This window comes from Thermobia domestica, chromosome 16 (genome assembly GCF_964235325.1).
Source record: "Thermobia domestica chromosome 16, izTheDome1.hap1.1, whole genome shotgun sequence".
NCBI classification, from domain to species: domain Eukaryota; kingdom Metazoa; phylum Arthropoda; class Insecta; order Zygentoma; family Lepismatidae; genus Thermobia; species Thermobia domestica.
This window is the reverse complement of record NC_137469.1, coordinates 8,129,868-8,149,626: the sequence shown is the minus strand read 5'-3', so window position 1 is coordinate 8,149,626 and position 19,759 is coordinate 8,129,868. Positions and strand designations below refer to the sequence as shown.

At 37.2% G+C, this 19,759-nt stretch overlaps 1 protein-coding gene across 1 annotated transcript in view; it reads right to left on the bottom strand.

Moving 5' to 3' along the window:
• LOC145672902 (uncharacterized) overlaps positions 1 to 19,759 on the bottom strand; it is a 117,938-nt gene that overhangs the window by 54,303 nt on the left and 43,876 nt on the right. Inside the window, exon 4 of the mRNA XM_081742102.1 lies at positions 194 to 947. Within this exon, the coding sequence (XP_081598228.1) occupies positions 194 to 947 (754 nt within the window). The remainder of the gene's footprint in view (positions 1 to 193; positions 948 to 19,759) is intronic.

Here is a 19,759-nt window from a genome sequence, read left to right as displayed (position 1 = left end):
CGCTGATCAAACTTAGGCATGACACATTACAGAGATATGATAGAACTATGTGCATTATTTGAGAAAAAAATATATATTTAGAAATTCGACAGTGCAGTACTCGTGTAACCACTACTAGCATGTATAAAACATTAATATTTCGACTCAATTTTACGTGAAACACTTACACTTTATTTAATAGAGAATGACGTACCTTGATCCAATTGGTGGTAAAGACACAACAGAACTATGGTTTTGTCCGCCTTCTATTCCACGTAAAGAAGACGTGCTTATGCTTGTTCCAGTGTTGAAAGACAACGAGAGAGGGTCAGCTTTCCGGCGCAGCATCTCCCATCCTCCGCAATCACTCCTGATGCTCGCATCCAGCAAATCAAGCACTTGCTCAAACTCTTCGTCTGGAGACATATCGCCACTGTCAGTTCCGTTACCGTTTAAATTTCTTGGTTCGGACACGCTTCGTGCTTCGGGAAAACGAACGTCTGCCCTCAGTAACTGGCGTGTTCTTCCTCGGGTTTCTAGAGAACCTAACGAAGCGTCTAGTCCTATGCTTTGTTTGTGCGCTGGCAGCAAGGAAGGTAACGAGGTTCTAACCGGCGTTGGGGGTCGTTTATCTGGTCGAGATTCTTGATCACTTTCGATCAAACGTTGTACCTCTTTCCTCAACGGGGCTCGAGCATTCTGTGTGGCTATTTCGGGAATCCGGCTATCTTGTGACTCTTCCTTTCTTACGCCTGTTGATTTATCTAAGTCAATAGTCTCTGTCTCAGACATGTCCGAATCGTCTGCTGAGTCACTCACATCACCACTGATGGAAGAACACGCTTCTAACAAAGAGGAGACTTCGTGCGGGAACGAATATAAGTTTTGTGACAGTACTTGGACCACGCCTTGGTGCTCGTGACTCTCAGCCAATCGGAGGGCCGTCAAACCTTCACTGTTTTTCTGTCCTGTAATTAAAAAGATTAATTAATATGAACTGCTTTAATAAAGTTTATTCATGAGATACAAATCTTACATTGTCAAAATCTCTATTACATTCATTTAGGTTTGCTAAACAAAATTCTGTTTTTACTGCATCAGAAACTATTGTCAGAACTTCGAACAATCGATTGCTCATTATGACATGATGTTTTACAAAATTAAAAGTAACAATCTATAAAAGATAACTTTACCCATTGGAATGTACTGGTTTCTGATTCGTGAAACAAAAATATGATACAAGTTTTCAGAAATAAAATTTCAAAAAAAAAAAAATGGTGCAAAAACTAGCGATCAAATGAGTGAATGTAGAAATTAACGTAATCTAAAATAGGCATGTGTGCCTGTTACTGAATATCAAGCGGATAATAAACATACCGGTCAAGACTGAGTCACTTCTTTTAAACTAACACTGGCTAATTTCTATCGTTACAAGAAATATGCGCTTCATTATTCCTGCCGTGTCCTGACAAAACGCTGTAACTTTGGCGGAGAAGTTTTGCGAAAATGAGCCGTAAAGTTTTCATCCGAAAATGTGATCTGTATCGTGTAGAACCAGTGAAACTTGGCAATAATGGTCAACCAATCAATTTTCACCAAATTTAATCACACAACATGCATTTACGTAACATTACATGTAACCACGTGTTTTCAAAGTCAAGATACACTATTTCTACACGATACAGATCACATTTTCTGATTAAAACTTTACGGCTCATTTTCGCAAAACTTCTCCGCCAAAGTTACAGCATTTTGTCACGACACGGCAGATTCGGGGTATGTGTGTCACTAAACAAACAGATATAATCTGCTCATTTTGAAGAGTTTACGTGTAAATTAATAACACACTTAATCTGTGTCATTTTAGAGATACAATGTGTCATTAAATCTATATTATAAAATTGAAAGTGAATATGTGACTCTTAATCTCTTGAATCGCCCGACCAAACTCGATCAAATTTTCAACGTAGATGCAGTGCTGGCCTGTTTTTTTTTTTTTTTTTTTTTTTTTTTTTTTTTATAGCTATTTACTTTGACGGTAGGACTTAGGTTACGGGGCATAGAAAAAATAAATAAAACTTAATAACTCTTGAACCACCCGACCGATCTCGATCAAACTTTCAACATAGATAAGGTTCGGGCCTGAGATGTTTTCTTCATTTCACTTTTACAATGCAACGAAGGGGAGGAGAAAGGGGAGATATATGTCAAAAAAGTAAAAAATAAAAGTGACTGTCTTTATGACTTCATCACATTTAAACCACTCGACCGATCTTAACCAACCTGAGGTGGTTTTTATCATATCACTTTAATGGTAGAACTTAGAAGAGGGGAAGGGGAGGGAAGAAATCTATAAAAATAAATAAAACAATAACTCTTGAGGAACCAGACCTATCTTGATCAAACTTTCAACATAGATAAAGTTAGGGTCTGGGATGTTTACGTTATTTCACTTTTACGGTGGAACCTAAGGCAGTGGGAGGGGGAGATATATGTAAAAAAGGATATAAATAAAAGTGACCATCCTTGTGACTTTAACCACAGGACCGATCTTAATAAAATTTTCAACATGGATGAAGTTCGGACCTGGGGTGCTTTTTATTATATTACTTTGACGGTAGAACTTATGAGAGGGGAAGGGGAGGGGAAAGACATATAAAAATAAATAAAACTTAATAACTCTTGAACCACCCAACCGATCTCTATCAAATTTTCAACATAGATGACGTTCAGGTTGGGATAATCTTAATCACTTAACTTTGACGGCGGAACGTAGGGAAGGAAGAGGGGGAGGCGGAGATATATGTAAAAAAATGAAACTGACTGTCTATGTGACTTTACTCTTGAACCACCTGACCAATCTCGATCAAATTTTCAATATAGATGAGGTTCGGGCCTAGGATGGTATTCACCTATTCACCTTGACGATGGAACTTAGGAGAGGAGGTAGGAGGGAGAGATATATAAAAATAAATAAAACTTATTAACTCTTGAACCACCGGACCGATCTCCATCAAATTTTCAACCTAGATGAAGTTCGAACATGAGATCATTTTTGTCATATCACTTTGACGATGTAACTGAAAGGAGGGGAAATACATTTACAAATGATCGAAAATGACCGATATTAGTGTCCAATCTATAGTTTTTGAGGTCGCTGAAATGAACATTCACACTTCTGATGCTATTTAAATCCAAATGGAACTCCACAAAAATTGTAGGAGGGGAGGGGGATATATATATATAAATCAAAATGACCAATATCAGTGTCGAATTCATACTTTTCGGGGTCGCTGAGATGAACAATGACACTTCCGATGCCGTGGCCCGCAACATGGGGAGGAGATAGGGATATATAAAAATCATCGAAAATGACCAATATCAAGAAGCGCTTTAGTAATAGTAAAAAGTGGCTGACTAACGAAACATATTACTATTTTCTTCTTAATTTAACCCAGCAAAGCGGGTAATTAATGCTAGTAATAAATACAATATGCTCATCTTAGGAGTATATATGTCATTAAATGATAGATATACTCTGTTCATTTTAGGGTTATGTATGTTCATTAAATAGCAACAGACACAATCTCATTTTAGAGATATACATGAATGTCATTAAACAGCAACAGACATAATCTCATTTTAGAGATATACATGAATGTCATTAAACAGCAACAGACATAATCTCATTTTAGAGATATACATGAATGTCATTAAACAGCAACAGACATAATCTCATTTTAGAGATATACATGAGAGTCATTAAACAGCAACAGATATAATTTCCTCATTTTCAGGGTTATGTGTGTCATTAAATAACAAGAGAAAATTTGCTCACTATTAGGAGTATATGTGTCAATAAATAACATATATAAATAACTTATCCTTAAGGAAATGTGTCAATAAACAATAGCATATAAAATCTGTTCATTTTCAGGTGTATATGTGCCATTAAACAATAACATGCGTATAATCTGCTCATTTTTAGGGGTAAAACTATAATTAATTAACTCTATGGCCTATGAAACCCGGAGGTTCAATGCCGCGTTGACAAAAGCTCTCCATTGACTTCTGGATCCAGTTTCTACTTTGTATTCCTATTTCTGCGAGATCCATCTTAATATTGTCCTCCCATCTGCGCCTAGGTCTTCCTAATTGTCATTTTTCGATTGAATTTCCAATTACAGCTTTAAAGCGTTCCTATTTTTTTTCAATTCTACTATAGCTCCATGAAATGCCAACCTGCCCCTAACAATGTTTGGTATATGGTATAAACTATGCAGTTTCTCGTTATGAAATTTCCACGATTCCCCATGCAAGTTCCTCTGGGGTCTAAATATTCGTCTCATGAGTTTTTCACACTTTCAGTCTGCGTTTCTTCCTCAAAGTAAGGAGAGGGGGCATTGGTGACTCAGTGGTAGAGTGCTTGCATCTGGTGTGTGGGGTCCCTGGTTCCATCCCCGGCCAAGTAAGCTTATGGTGGATAACATCGTGTTCGTACGTTTTCTCGAGGTATTCCAATTGCCTCCCACTTTCTCATTCCACAAATTATTCCATTATCATTCATTTGCTTTAATCATTCGTCTCCCGTAGCCTAAAGGGCAGAATCGTGCGACGTTAAACTCAGATTTCATTTCATTTCATTTTTTCCTGAGAGTAAGCGACCACGTTTCGCAACCATACAGCACAGCAGGCATGATTACCATTTTATACTTTTTAAGCTTCAAATTCCTCGACAGGATTCGCTCTACGACAAAACATTTTGAACTGAATAATAACACAAATTCCCTGCTTTCAGTCGGCATTTAATTTTTTCGTGGATATGGTTTTGTTCTGGTAATACAGGGTGGCTCAAAAGTAGGTATACATCCTTTCATTAATCAAGTACAGTAGCGTAGCCAGGATGTGTGTTTGGGGGGGGGCCAAGTGCTGTTATAGGTACATATAGAAAACTTACAAACAAAAAGATATATAAACATAAATATACATAAAAAATTACAAACATCAAAGTACCAAAGTACATTGTCGGACCTCTTTGGGGGGGGGGCCCGGCCCCTCCGGCCCCCCCCTTCCCTACGCCACTGATCAAGTATGACATTTCCGTTTATAGTATATAATAAGTTTCTTTGCTTCTGTCTGTTCCGAGCTTGAGGTATAGTCGAAAAGAAATTAAGAACAAATAATAAAGAAACTAAGTCAATGCCTGTATAAATGATTATTTGTACAGGTATTGACTTAGACAAGAAGTAAATTATATAAAATGCCATGAGGCGATCAGTAGGCACTGTATAGCTACTTTTGGGCCACCCTGTATTAAGCCTAGATTTTTTAAAGTGTCCACTTGGTCGAATCAGCACTATTTCGAAAGTAGTAGTTAAGAAAAAAAAAAGTAGACTTCTTATTTGAAAGTTGTATTCCAATTTGTCAATTTATTACGTAGTTACGGTCAAAAGAACCTCTGGCTTCTCTACAGATTTTTTTTTCTTTTTTTAACTCGTGGCTGTATAAGCAACTGAACCGATTTTTAGTATTTATTAGTTGCAAGGTTCAAAATATTAGCATTTTTCATTATTTTGCAATGATAATTATCTTCTGCCCGATAATAACACATATTAATGACAAATTTCCTAACATCATTTATTTAATAATGAAATTGTAATTCTTAGATTTTATGATAATAGTATTGTTATTAATTATCCATCTATATTTAATTATCTTTGAAAGTAGCGATAAATAATATAATCATTCTCTCACCATCTAAAAGACAATAACTGCAATTGGAGCATGAGCTGGAAACGAACACGAAATCAAAGGTTTAATTGCTTCATGAATTGTTTAATTGAATTATAATCCGTGAAGCATTTTATTTTCCTATTCACAGTACTAAACAGTTCTGTAAAGGCAAAGAAGAAAGAAAGAAAGAAGCCAAGCTGAACCGAACTCAGAATCTCCCAGCGTGCAGAGTTGTGGAACACACACTGCCTCTGTTGCCGACTTGAGTCTGTTTGTTCCTGGCCAATCCTGCGCACCAAACAAAGCGATCTTAGTTCTTAGGTTATGGGTTACTTACTATGGATAATCTGTCCCATAATCAACAATTCAAGATATATTTTACTTACTGTTGTATAAACAGCTTGTGCAGTGAGAAATTTACAAGTGGCAATGTTAAGAGCGCATGGCGCAGGGACGGATCCAGGACGAACTTCTGGGGGGGGGGCGGTGAGTTGGAATACTGCTACTTAGAGCTACCTTTAAGAGGTCCAAACTCTGGGATGGGTTTTATTTATACATATAAAATAAGAACGTTTCCTCTTCTGGGTGGGGGGCAATTGCCCCCCCCCCTGGATCCGCACGGCGGCTCAATGGTAGGGTGCTCACCTCTGCTGCCTAAGATCCCTACTTTAATCCTTGGCCAAGGTAAGTTTGTGCTGGAGAGCATCGTGTCTGTGGGTTTTCTCGGTGTACTCCCGTGTCCTTCTACATTCTCATTCCACAAATTCTTCCATCATCATTAACTTGCCTTATTCATACGTCTCCCTTAGCCTAAGGGACATAATCCTGGAACGTTAAATGCAAAGATTTCATTTTATTACAAGTGGCAATCCGCTCGTTAGTACGACCTTCTGTGCTTCTACTCTTTAATATTGTGATAAATTAATTACGAGCATACACAGGACTTGATAAGGAAAGAAGTGGTTGCTTCATTGAATTTAACGTCTTTTTTCTGCACCAAATATCTACGAGATGGAGTCTATTATTTAAATGTATTGATCAGCCATGTTGGGGACACAAAATACATTTTGAAACAAGAAGAAAAAGTAACCATATAAGTTAAGAATCAAAAGAAAGAAAGAACATGGAAATAAATACAGAATAAACTCTGGTAAAGATAGTAAAGAGGATCATACGAAAACATTTCGATGTATAGTATATGGTTAACCAACATTAAAGTCACCGTTACCTACAAACGGACTGATTCCATTAATGAACTCCGTCGACATAATCACTCTATGGCAAAAAAAAAAGAAAATAATTCGGTTTCGTTCAAGAGTTATCCTGTGGAGTAACGGACGGATCCGCCGCGTATCCTGAGAACCTGAACTCCCATACGAACGCGGAATAATTAGCATAGCGTATCCAAAAAATCAAATTATTTAATGAGTCGTGACTGTATTATAGAGTCTACTGAACATAAAAATATGCTTCAAATTCTTAAATACGTGTTTCATACAATAGGATGTTCTTAACAAATTGATGAATTCCAAACAATGAAATGAAGATTTTCAGTTTTACCTCCTTTGCATATGCCCTGTAGGCTAAAGGAGACAGATGATTGATAAAGCGCAGGGGCGGATCTAGGACGGACTCCTGGGGGGTAGGACGGTGAAAGATTGAGCTGTCTCTCTCATTGGACTTTTGCAGTAGTGGTGCCAATGGCGCTGGGGAGACGGAAGATTCTTCACCCCGTTGGATCTCCCTATATAAAAGTGACGATTTTGAAAGAAATTGATGCAATGCGGGAGAAAACGGGAGAACTCTGAGAAAACTCATGCATATGATGTTTTCCACCACAAGAGCACACGGTCAGAAATACAACTAGAGACCCCTCGCATCATACGTGATCAATTTACTACTGAAATACCAAGCCTCCCGTTACAACTCGAATACCTGGATATTTTAGCACCGTACACAGAGTTGCATTCTGTTTGTCAAAAACAGCTGAACTATAATTAGGTAACCCATTCTGAAATTATCTTACAATGTTACAGAAAATATGTTAGGATTACACATGAGACGAGACGACACCAGTGTTTCTTCCAGACACGTTTTTTGGGTGGCACTGCAGCCCCACTGAGCTCTGAGAGTCTCCCCCAGGAGGAGACCAAAGAATATTTATTTAATATAATAATAAATAGAAGAGTGCCAGCAGTGTCTCTCGAAATACTAAGTGTATCCCCCCGGAACATTGTTTCTGAAAGAAACACTGGACGAGACAGGATGCGTGATAATGCAAATACATTCACTTTCCCACACAAAACAACACTTCTACGACACCTTTACGAGACGAGACGAGAATTAACGTAATCGTAATTTATTGACAAAAGAACATTTGAGAGTATTGATACCAATTTTTCCTAATAACATTAATAAGAATGTCAGATGTGCCCGTTTCAAATGTTACTCATCTTGGAGTAGTAATGTAGAATTGGTAAAAATCTGTTTACGTTCATAGACCTCAAAATTAACATTTTCTTAAGGTCTATCTACAAATTGGAAATAAATGCTACGCCCTTCGTGATAATACCTGAAGACTCACGAATATGTGTGTGCGGATAAAGACTCCATATTATGTTCACTTTGGTACTTATGGGTAGACCTATCATATGTTTGAGACTCACTTTTTGTCCGGAAAATTATCCGGGATTAACTAATGTCCGGAATTTTTGAGTTAGTCAATGAAAGCCCGGGAAATTTCGCTGTGTTTGCTCAAAGCGGTTGGTAAAAGTGCAACATAGAATCCAATCGTTAGAGTCTGAGATGTGCTTGCCAGGCACTTCAGCACCGGTTGAAAAACTATTTTCAATTATGGAAAGTGTATCGTCAGCCGGAAGAGGAAGAATGTCCATCAGTTCTAGGACAGCTGCTTACAGTGACGTAACTAGGAGGGCAAACACGGCTTGTGCACCGGGCACCGGATTGGGAGGGCGCAAAATGGGTAAATATTAGGAGGAGTGTTTTGGTTTGATTGGTCAAGGGGACGCTAAGGCGAGTTCTTGCCCCTGGCGACAACTAGCATAGTTGTGTCGCTGGATGCTTAACATGCAAAGTAAATGCAAAGCTGTTTTGTGTAAACCTTTATGATAAAATAAAGACTGATAAGGTATTTCTCAGAAAAATATAACAACCGTTCAGGGCAAGACCAAGAACTAGGTGATAAATATGTTGAAACCGCAGAACCCATTTGGACATGGGCCGCCATTTGGAAAACTCTGTTCTAGACCTATGTGATCAAAATTTCGTTAACAAAGAATACAGAAAACAATCTTGTCAATGTCTTTAAAAATCACACTTTATTTCAAAAATAGTAGTGTATCATAAAGTCTATATTTCACTTAATTAACTCAAATGCAGTATGACTACTTCCAAAATGGCCGTAGAGGCTCTCATGTAATATGGAATATTTTCACTCTGTCCTGCATCACCCAAATAGCCTCGATTACATATTTTTAGTAGTGTTCTAAATTTATTTAATCGTTTCCACACCCTTGGAAATCCTGTATGCAACCAGCGATAGAAACCACTGTTTCAATTAATGCATGTAAATGCTTCAGTAGGAGACAAAAAAATGCATAACATTTTGTGATTTCAGCAAAACGTTTATCTGCATAATGAATTTTATGCACACAAGTGCATCAATTAACACAGTTTTCATTATGCATTTAGTTGCATCCTTAAAAATTACGCATCTAAACGTTTTGCTGGAGTCACAAAAGTTATGCATTTTTTTGTGTCAACTAACGCGTCTGTGGTTCTGTGTGCAGTTCAAAATACGATGTATGGCAAGGAAAAAAACGGATTGCTTTAGCTACTGGCAAACAACGTGTACATGAAGGTAGAGCAATGCAGGATTCTATAGCACGATACCCTGCCTACTGAATGATAGACTGCCCTGGATGCAGGTCAATCAGTTTTGCTGTGCACTTTGTACAAAACGGAACGTACGTCTGTGCTCCGTCAGAAAAATGCTGAGTGTTAAAATGGAACAGCATGCTAATGTGAAGTTCCTCTGCAAGCTGGGAAAATCTGCAACAGAAACGTACGATATGTTAAAATCAGTGTACGGATCTTATTGCTTATCACGCATACAAGTGTTTGAGTAGTTTAAACGTTTTAAAGAGGGACGGGAAATAATCACAGACGACCCGCGTCAAGGACGACCTTGCACATCGAGAACAGAAACGAACATTCAAAAAAGTGAGTGATGTGATTCGGAAAGATCGTCGATTGAGCATTAGAGCTGTTGCTGACATCACAGGAATAGACAAAGAATGTGTTCGTCAATCTTTACATGAGAATTTGAACATGAGTAAAGTGAGTTCAAAATTGGTGCCAAGAAACGTGACATTGGAACAGAAGGAAGCTCGAGTGAACATTTCTACTGACATTTTGACAAACATTGAAAAGGATTCTACATTCTTAGACAAAATGATTATGTGTGATGAATCGTGGTTTTTCACGTACGATCCTGAAACAAAGAGCCAATCAATGCATTGCAAGAGCCCGAGATCTCCACGCCAGAAGTAAGCTCGAATGAGCAAGTCGAAACTCAAAGCTATGATGATTGTTTTTTTTAGACATCCGTGTGATCGTGTACGTTCATTGGGTACCCGAGGGTCAAACTCTAAACCAACGTTATTATCTTGATGTTCTGACAACCCTTCGTGAGCGAGTAAGAAGACGACGACCTGATTTGTGGCCAAATAAGTCATGGATTCTGCACTGCACCAAGAACCATTCTCCTGTCCATACGGCCCTATCAGTTAAGACGTTTTTCGCTAAACATGGCATTCTAGTGTTAGAAAACCCGCTATATAAGCCGGATCTTGTGTGTCTCCGTGTGACTGTTTTTATTCCCCACTGTAAAGTTAGTCCTGAAAGGAGCCAGATTTGAGACAGTAGAAGCTGTGAAAAGAAAAGCGACGGATGTCATGACCATGATTTCAAAAAATGACTAGCAACAGTGCTTCCAACAATGGAAGAATTTTATGGAACAATGTAAGGATCGTGAAGGGGAGTACTTTGAAGGTGATAGAGTTCCCATTGTGCAAAATGTCCAATAAAAAATTTTGTAGCATCAGTCCGGTGTTTTTCTAGCCACATCTCGAGTAAATGTTTGGATTGACAACTTTAATCCGAAAATAATAATTTAGAAAATAATTAAGTGAATTATTAAAAAATGTATTTTAAGTAAAGAAAATGAGTAAAATATCTATCTTCTATCTATATCTAGCTATCTAGCTATCTATGTATCTATATCTATATCTATAGAAATTATGGTAAGACTACTGATAGAGGAAGTGTTTCTTCCCGGGGCAGGTGTTTAGCCCCTGAAGAGATTGCTAACCTCACCAAATCCCGGAGCTAAGGTAAATGAAATTGCGATTACATGCCACTGTTGTACAGGGCACATCGTTCAGCAAATAGTGTCGCAGTTCAGCCCCCTCATGCTTTGATTTTACCCCCTCCCCTCCGGTTATACAATCTTCTAGAAGAAATCCTGCATGGAGGTAATGTACTCAGTACTACTCTGAGATCTCCATTACATCCCAACAGGGCCTGCTCTACCATATGTGCAACACGTGTATTTATACGGGGCGGCAAAATCTGTCATAATTATATTATTTAAAATAATTATTTCTTGTTGGAAACATGGCTACTTCATGACGATGATAGTTAAATTTACTAAGCTGATCTTCTATTTGAATACTACACTCATAAATCATGTTTAAGTTTCATTAGTTTAAGGACACATGGACAGTGCTAAAGCAAATGGTCAAACGAATCCCAACATGAATTGCTTGATTGTTGCCAAATACAAGAACGTAATTCTCGAACAGTAGCGAATACCTATTTCATTTAGTTAGTTATCACAGTCTTGATATGAAAACTAATCTTGTCTTTGTCACAAACAAATTTCTTATCATTGAAGTTGAAAACAAGTTTTTTTTAAAATTTTTCAACAGATGTAGAAGAAAAATCAAGAAATAAAGATAAAATAGCTAGTTGCACTGGAATTGCAAACTGATATATTGAGATTGAAGCACGATATTGAATTCTATAAAGAGGATTACCATCTTTCTTCTGCAGATGTGTTTGTTCTATCTTTTATTAACATAATAGATTAGTCCATTAGTTAAAGAAAAAGAAACATACAATGAGATTGTATTTGTAATGTTTACTCTTTTCTGAGTGCGAGTGCTCTTTTTCTTGTTTCTGGAGGAAGGGGGCGGTAAATGATGCCGTTGCACGGGGCGGCAAATTGCTTAGGACCGGCCCTCCTTCACAAGGTCACTTCAGGTACCAATTTCAGAAGCAGGGCAGCCAACCCAAGGCAGGACAGGATGCCGGAGAGGCCTTTGTCCAGCATGGTCTAGTAAATATGCGGTGCGAGGCATAAATTGCTGTACGTCGGCTCGAATGTCGTGTTTTTTGGTCAGAGTGCGGCCGGGCTTAAAGAGTCTCGGTAAACCTCAGAACTACATTGGAACGACGGTAAATGGGGGGAGGCAGGCGGGTAGCCAGCCCAAAAATGTAAGGGGGGCCCGATCCAACCATATTATAGTTCATTTGCAAGCCTACCGTGAAAATTTTAAGGGGGGCCCGATCCAACCATATTATAGTTCATTTGCAAGCCTACCGTGAAAGTTTTAAGGGGGGCCGGCGAAAATTTAGGGGGGCCCAGCCCCCCTAGACCCCCCTGGATATGGGCCAGGGGGGAGGTGATCTCGTCAATCAAAGCCGGCCTCCCTGGTTGTCAGATTCTCATTACCGACTATGCTTTCCCCTAACAAGGGAAGTCCGGGAGAAAGTATTCGCATGTCATTTGAAAGACTAATTCATGCTGATTACAAGAAACTAATAAAATTCCTGTAGGGTTGACAACTTTCTGAGAGTTTCAACGTTAAATGCACGATTTGCACCCGATTTCTACATCAATTTGATATGTTTAGATTCCGACCAATCAAATGTTATGGCAGAAGATTTGTACATGATATGAGACTTCTTCATCCGAACGTTATGATGTACCAACGAAAGAATCAAATAAAGTTCGTGTCCATGTTAATGAACCAGTTCCGATCATCGCGATACATTGGATTGTTTCAGTTTGCGTTCCATAAGGCAAGCAACCGAACAAATTATATAGCTTTTGAATCACCTGTTGAATTTGCTTTTTGCTTTGGTTATGCGAACTGTTCTTTTGAAATATGCTATGCAATTACACATATAAAATGTTCATGGTGCAAGGAAGACTTCTGCCTGCGTCATTTCTTCATAGAACAACAGTGATCAACTTTCATCTCTAACCTATCATTATTGTGAACAGTATAATGACTAATTTTAAATAACAAACCCGTTAGTTATTGCAAAACAGTTTTTTTCTGTTACCTCCGATAGACTCGAATTCGTATGTCAATATTCGTTGCTAATAATGTACTTAACGCGTTTAAATCCGCATATACTCATCTTCCTATATAGGGGGCCGCGGTGGCTCAGTGGTAGAGCGTTCACCTCTGGTGCTTGGGGTCCCGGGTTCGATCCCAGCCCCCGCCAAGTGAACTTTGTGGTGGACAAATACCGTGTGCGAGGGTTTTCTCGGGGTTCTCCCGTTTCCTCCCACTTTCTTCATTCCACCATTTCATTCATTACTCATCATCACCGTCTCCTTTAGCCTAACCGGCATAACCGTGGGACGTAAAACTCAAAGATTTCATTTCATCTTCCTATATCAACTTCCAAGTTGAATCTCTCGAACAGTTCTGAACCGTACAGAGATTTTATTAGCTTGTTGTAATCAGCATAAATTGGTCCTTCAAATAGCATGCTTAGTTTCTCTGCAGACGAGTGCTTTCCAAGGGCGCCGATTTCTCTGTAAATTTGGGGGGGGGGCATTCACATGCAGAAGGTATAATTATATATATATATGAGGATTTTAAGACAAATTGCATTCAAATTATGCCAGCCAAATATTGTATATTCATAAATACAATAGGGGGCCCACATGAGCTTTCGGGGGCACGGGCTCCCCCTCCCCAGGATCGGCGCCCTTGGTGCTTTCTCCCGAACTTCCCTTGTAAGATACTGTATATGTACAGAATATTACAAAATAATGATGAGAACTGACTAATTTTAAATTATTGCCTTGGCTTTAGTTTTGTTTTGTAGGCAAGATATGAAATGTGTGACATGCATAAACACATAACTTAATAGAGAAACTAGGCACTTTTATTGTATTTCGTTCTAATAAGTTCCTTACTTCATGGTAAAGAGGCAGACTTTTCCAACATTACAGCAAACAACAAGAAAACTAAGAACTCAGATGAAACGGAAATCATTCAAATGGAAATTATCTACTTCGATGTCTTCATGGAATGATTGCTTTTCAATTGAATAATTACGTTAATTGCTTCATACTGATACAGGGAGGAATTCCAGTGCACCATCACAGAGAAATTACAGACCCTTTTTGAACTAGCGTTTCGTTCTACCGCAGCGTTTAATCGGACGATTGGACAAAAATAAAGATATCTCGCAAACAATGATTTGCTTGAAAATCAGGTAGAGACGTTTTATGGTTCTTTTTTCTTTTCAGGAATGTTTTGAAAAATAATAAAAATGACATTTATAGAGAAGAAACACATTCGAAAACGCCTAGACAATTGCTTTTAAACGTTTTACACAATTTCGAATCTTAAGAATGCTCCAGAAACCGTGTCAAACCAGAACAATATGTAAAAAGAAGTACAAAAAATATATCTTTGAGAAAATGGTCAACAGTGGTGTGTTAATTGATTAATCAGGTGAAAATTTCTACAGCTTTTACTTTTTTCTTTACACCTGCACTTAATATCTACATAAAGGAACTGAGTTATGAATTTATATTTCTCCGGGAGGGGCGAGATATTTTAATACACAGAGCTTAAAACGGCGGCACAAATCTGTCTTCAACATTCGGGGATAAGACCGTTTCCATAATCTTTTTCTTTTTTTCTTTTAAGTGAAGTTCAAAATATTTCTGAAGTTGAAAAACAATACTGTGGAAGATCAGGGGAGCAGAGTTGTCTTCAACATTGGAAGGAGGACAGATTTGAGGCTTATTCTGGGGGAACACCAATTTCATCTCACTTTCCTTTGTAGCAATCGGACACAAATCATCACATTTCTCCCCCAGAAAACACATTTCAAATTGGATTTTTGGGGCGACAGTCCTCCCCAGTTCCAAGATTAGAGGGGACATGTCCCCCTCATCCCCCTGGGATTTGCACCAGTGGCTTGAAATAGCAGTGCGAAAACACCAGTAACTTATATTGAACACCATCGGAGATTTGTCACGGAGGAATTTCTTAGCTCCATGTGAAGATTCCTCCTCGGACCATTCTCTGAAATCATTACTGAAATAACATTCTGTGAATGCATGGGCGCCCGAAGGGGAGGGTAGAGTGGGGCCCGCCCCCTCTGGCTTACGAAAATATATTAAGGGATATTTAGTAATGGGTAAATTCCCGGGAAGATATTTTTCGGGAATATTCCCTGGGAATATCCCCGGGAAGATTTCCAAAATGGGAATTTATGTACAATCAGAAAGAAAATTGCAATCTATTACTATATTATGATTTCAAAGTGGAATTAATTTTTATATTACAGCATATTATTACTGTTGTCCACAGAGGATTCTTTAAAATATATATTCTGAACGGTACTATGTTACTTTTTTAACACTTTATTATGTTTAGAGAGTACGCATAAATGTATATTTATTTACAATATGTTCTATCAATTAAATGTGTGTGAAAAATTATATAGTAACAGTTTAAATTTCTATGTAAGTGGATTTGCTCAACTTGACTCTATTACTGATAATATGAACACATTAAATTTATAAATGTTATAAACCAATTAGATTGGGTAAATGCAAGAAGATACATGTCTCACCAATTTTCAACATTTGCGCATACATATTTATGTTCACAAAATTTGCAAGATACTTACTTATCTTTATATTTTAGCACTAACATTGCTATACACGACCTTTCATTCTACGTATTTCTCGAAATTCCGTACGTTAATTCACATGTAAAAGAAGTCCGAGTACCTCTTCAGAAATTCGAGTCAGAGGAAACAGACCGACGTCTATTACTAATGGTAGTTCAGGGTTTATTATTAGTACTTCATCTCTATTTCTACATAATTCTAAATTACTTTACAAAATGGTTCCATCATTTGTAAATTAGTAGGCCTACTTTGCTAATTTTGGCTGTTCTTTAGCATTGGTGGAAAGCTTTTGCACCTACTTTTTTGCGATATTCTATTCCGATGCGGTTGTTTTATGGTTTCATACGTTAAATTACGTTACCAACATTAAATTCAGACAGCATTGCAGAGCGAGCGTTAGCGAATGAACGTTGGTTAGAGCCCCGCATGGCACGTTGTTTTCTATCTTCGTTACCAACAATTCACTTTCTTTTCTCACATAAATCACTCCCACTTACCTTTCCGTTTTGTATAAATCTCCCACTGCCCTAAAAACAAAAAAAGCGTTCGATACTTTCTTGACTACTTGAACATCACTATCAACTCATTTCTTCCGTAAATCATTATATTTTTTGCTAGTTTTGGCCCCCCAATACAAATAATTACCTTACTTTTTAGTGCAAATGGAAATGGAACTTTAAAAATCATATTATTAGTTATATAAAGTACCGTCAAATAATTTTAAATTTTTTAACCTCCAAATTCTTTAAAACCTAGAAGTAAATCATAATATCTTATAATAAAGTAATTAGTCATATGGTTCTTATAATTTGGAAGATAAAGTAAAGAAATGGAAATAAATTCCTTCCCGGGAATTTATAGGCCAGGGAAAAACCGGGAATATTCCCATTTTTTAAATTCCTTCCCAACGGGAATATTCCCATTGCCCATCACTAGGGATATTCCATGTGAAATCAACCAATGAAATGACAAAATCTGACCTGACGATCTTAGATTTTTGTAAAAATTGGTGCACAGCTTTATTACAGTGGGAGATGAAAGAATCACAAATATTACCTCTTTCGTTCTGAAAGTGTCCTCATACAGGGTGTTCAAAAATGTCAAAAAAATGGCATTTTTCAGTTACAGTGATTATTAAAAATTATCATAAAATGGCTAATATGTGCACTAGAGACGTGGAACAAATACCATTGGAAAGCTTAAGAATTGCTCTACAAGTTGTACTATACTGAAAAGACTGTAAAATAAATAATACTTCAAAAATTCAAATTACAATTTGAATTTTGATTTTCGCATAGAAATGTCCCTGCGAATTTGTTCAAAGTTGCCCAGATTTTAGATTCGTATGTGTACTAAAACACCACAAAGTTGCATTTTGGGCACTCAATGGAATCCTATTCAAAATTCAACATAAACCAAACATTACATGATATTGACTATGTGAATATCTGGGTTCAGATCGATAACCATTTGCCTATAGCTATTTACCTGCAGCATCAAAGGAATTTATATTCAATTTCATTTGTTTCTTGATGTATTCATTTGAATTTACACAATTAACCACCTTTCGAGTTATTTAGAGAGGTATTACGTTTCCGAATGGTACTCAATACAAGTCATTATTCTTGTTAGTTAGTATGGATGTTTCTAAATTTATATTGGCTACATTGATACATGTTATTTTCATTCCTTTATTTCAGGATTGCTGTTACAGAACTTATTATGATAGGAACGGATATATTTCCCTTCCTTTCACAATATTTGTATCAAATGTTATGAAACACAGTGACACTGTTCACAATCACTTCACACACTTTCAGTACAAACAATTAGTCAATAAGTTCTTTTTACTATTTCAATTATGCACTTCCACATGTCTGTGACAGGAATTCTTACACATTTTTTTTTTTATATATTAGCGACATTTTTGAACACCCTGTATGGCGACACTTTCAGGAGGAGAGAGGCAATATTTGGCATTTTTTCATCTCCCACTGTAATAAAGCTGTGCACCAATATTTACAAAAATCTGAGATGGTAAAGTCTGATGACTTGTTGATTTGACAGAATGTTCCTTAAATTTCTTAAGATTTTCTTAATATAAATAAGACACCAAATGTAATATAGCAACCAGGAAAGTGTGCCCACCTAGAAATTTTTCTTTGGGCGCCCATAGTAATATTGTTATCTTGGGATATTGCTTAGGAACACCAAATGGAAAGTTTTATGTTTACGTAAACACATTCCTCTCCCCGATTAATCAGAGATTTTTATGATTTCTCAGAGTTCATCCGCCTCCTCCATTAACTGAAATCATTGACATTACTTAGTTACTGTTTATTAACACAACAAGTGTCTCATCAGATGGAACACATATTCTTAGTAAAGCAGTAGTTTTAAATAGAGTAAAGGTAATATCTTTACGGTCGACGATGGAAAACAAGGCTGTCTTAATGATTCATAACTTCTGTTCAACCAACCGGCAAGAAGCAGAAACTATGGCTTTTCTGTTCTGTGTGTTTTTGATTTAAATTTGTATTTCTTTCTATCATTCTTAATGAACAGTTCCATGTATAAATGTATAAGACTAACCGAGGATATGCACCTGTTCCATAGCCTACGCATGTCCACCTCTAGGCTTATCAAAAGGTGGCAGCACTACTCGAGAAGGGGGAAACGGACAAGAATCTCAACTAATAAGTTTCACTATATTATATATTATCAGTGGCGTTTACGATTTTGTTTCGGGGGGGATTTGCTAACTTTCGGGGAGGCTTTGCCTGAAAATGTGAAAATTCTGCAAGATATTTCATATACTTTACTATAGTAAGTAAGATTTTGGGAGGGGGCTTAAGCCCGGAAGCCCCCCTAAATACGCTACTGTATATTATTAACATACATATCAAACTTAGAGGGTACAATTGCTCACCTGTTCCTCCTATACGACGCCCCTGCTTATATTCTCACACTCATCTCTTAAATATACCGTAAGACTATAAGGAATAACAAACTGCGAAATATTAAAATTTGAACATTGCATATTGACTTTTCTTTCACATAAATTGTATGAAATATATTATTATTATCTGTATTACAAATAACTTTTTGGTTTCCTTTTTTATCTTTGGAGAAGGTTGAACTATGCGCGTAAGTGTTTCACTGTGTGAAACAAGTGGCCATCCATAGATTTCATAGGCCCCACTGTTACCAACTGCATTTTATTAAAATAGCCAAATAATTCAAAACTCGCTAAACTTCTTATCCATGGACTACATACAGGCCCGTAGCCAGCCCAAAAATGTAGGGGGAGGGGTGGTAGAAGTTAGGAAGGCCCAATTCTACCATATTATAGTTCATTTGCAAGCCTACCTTGAACATTTCAGGGGGCCAATAAAAATTTAGGAGGCCGGTCCCTCGTGGATACGATCCTGCGGTTAAACTTTATTCTTGTAACGAAATGTTTTTAACATTTAATTTAATTTAATCTTTAGAAAAGTTATGACTATTTGGCCACTATAAGCAATTTCAAACTTGAAAAAAAAATCACAATTACATGAAAAAAGTTGTTTTCACGAGCCCCGCAACATTTGTCGGGGTTGGCATCTTATGGGGTGTTCAGATGTGTTAAAAGTAAAATTTTATACATTTTAGAAAAGTGGCGTGCCCTATATATATATATCAAATCACTCAGTGTTTCATATAAATCAACAAACTGATATACCGATTCGATTTTATACAATAAATGCAGATAGAATAGAGAGAAGCCACTAAATATTCATGAACCTTATGAATATAAACTTCAGATTTAATAATGGAATAACGTTATTTGCTCCTTTTTTAAATGAAAATATCTTGAAAGTCATTGTATACGATACATAATAAAACTGATCATCATGGGCGCCCGACCCCCTGGCTCACGAAAATATATACGTAATATAGAAAACGACGTATATTAAATACCAGAAATATGTAATATAGCAACCATGCAGATGGGCTCCATAGAAAATTT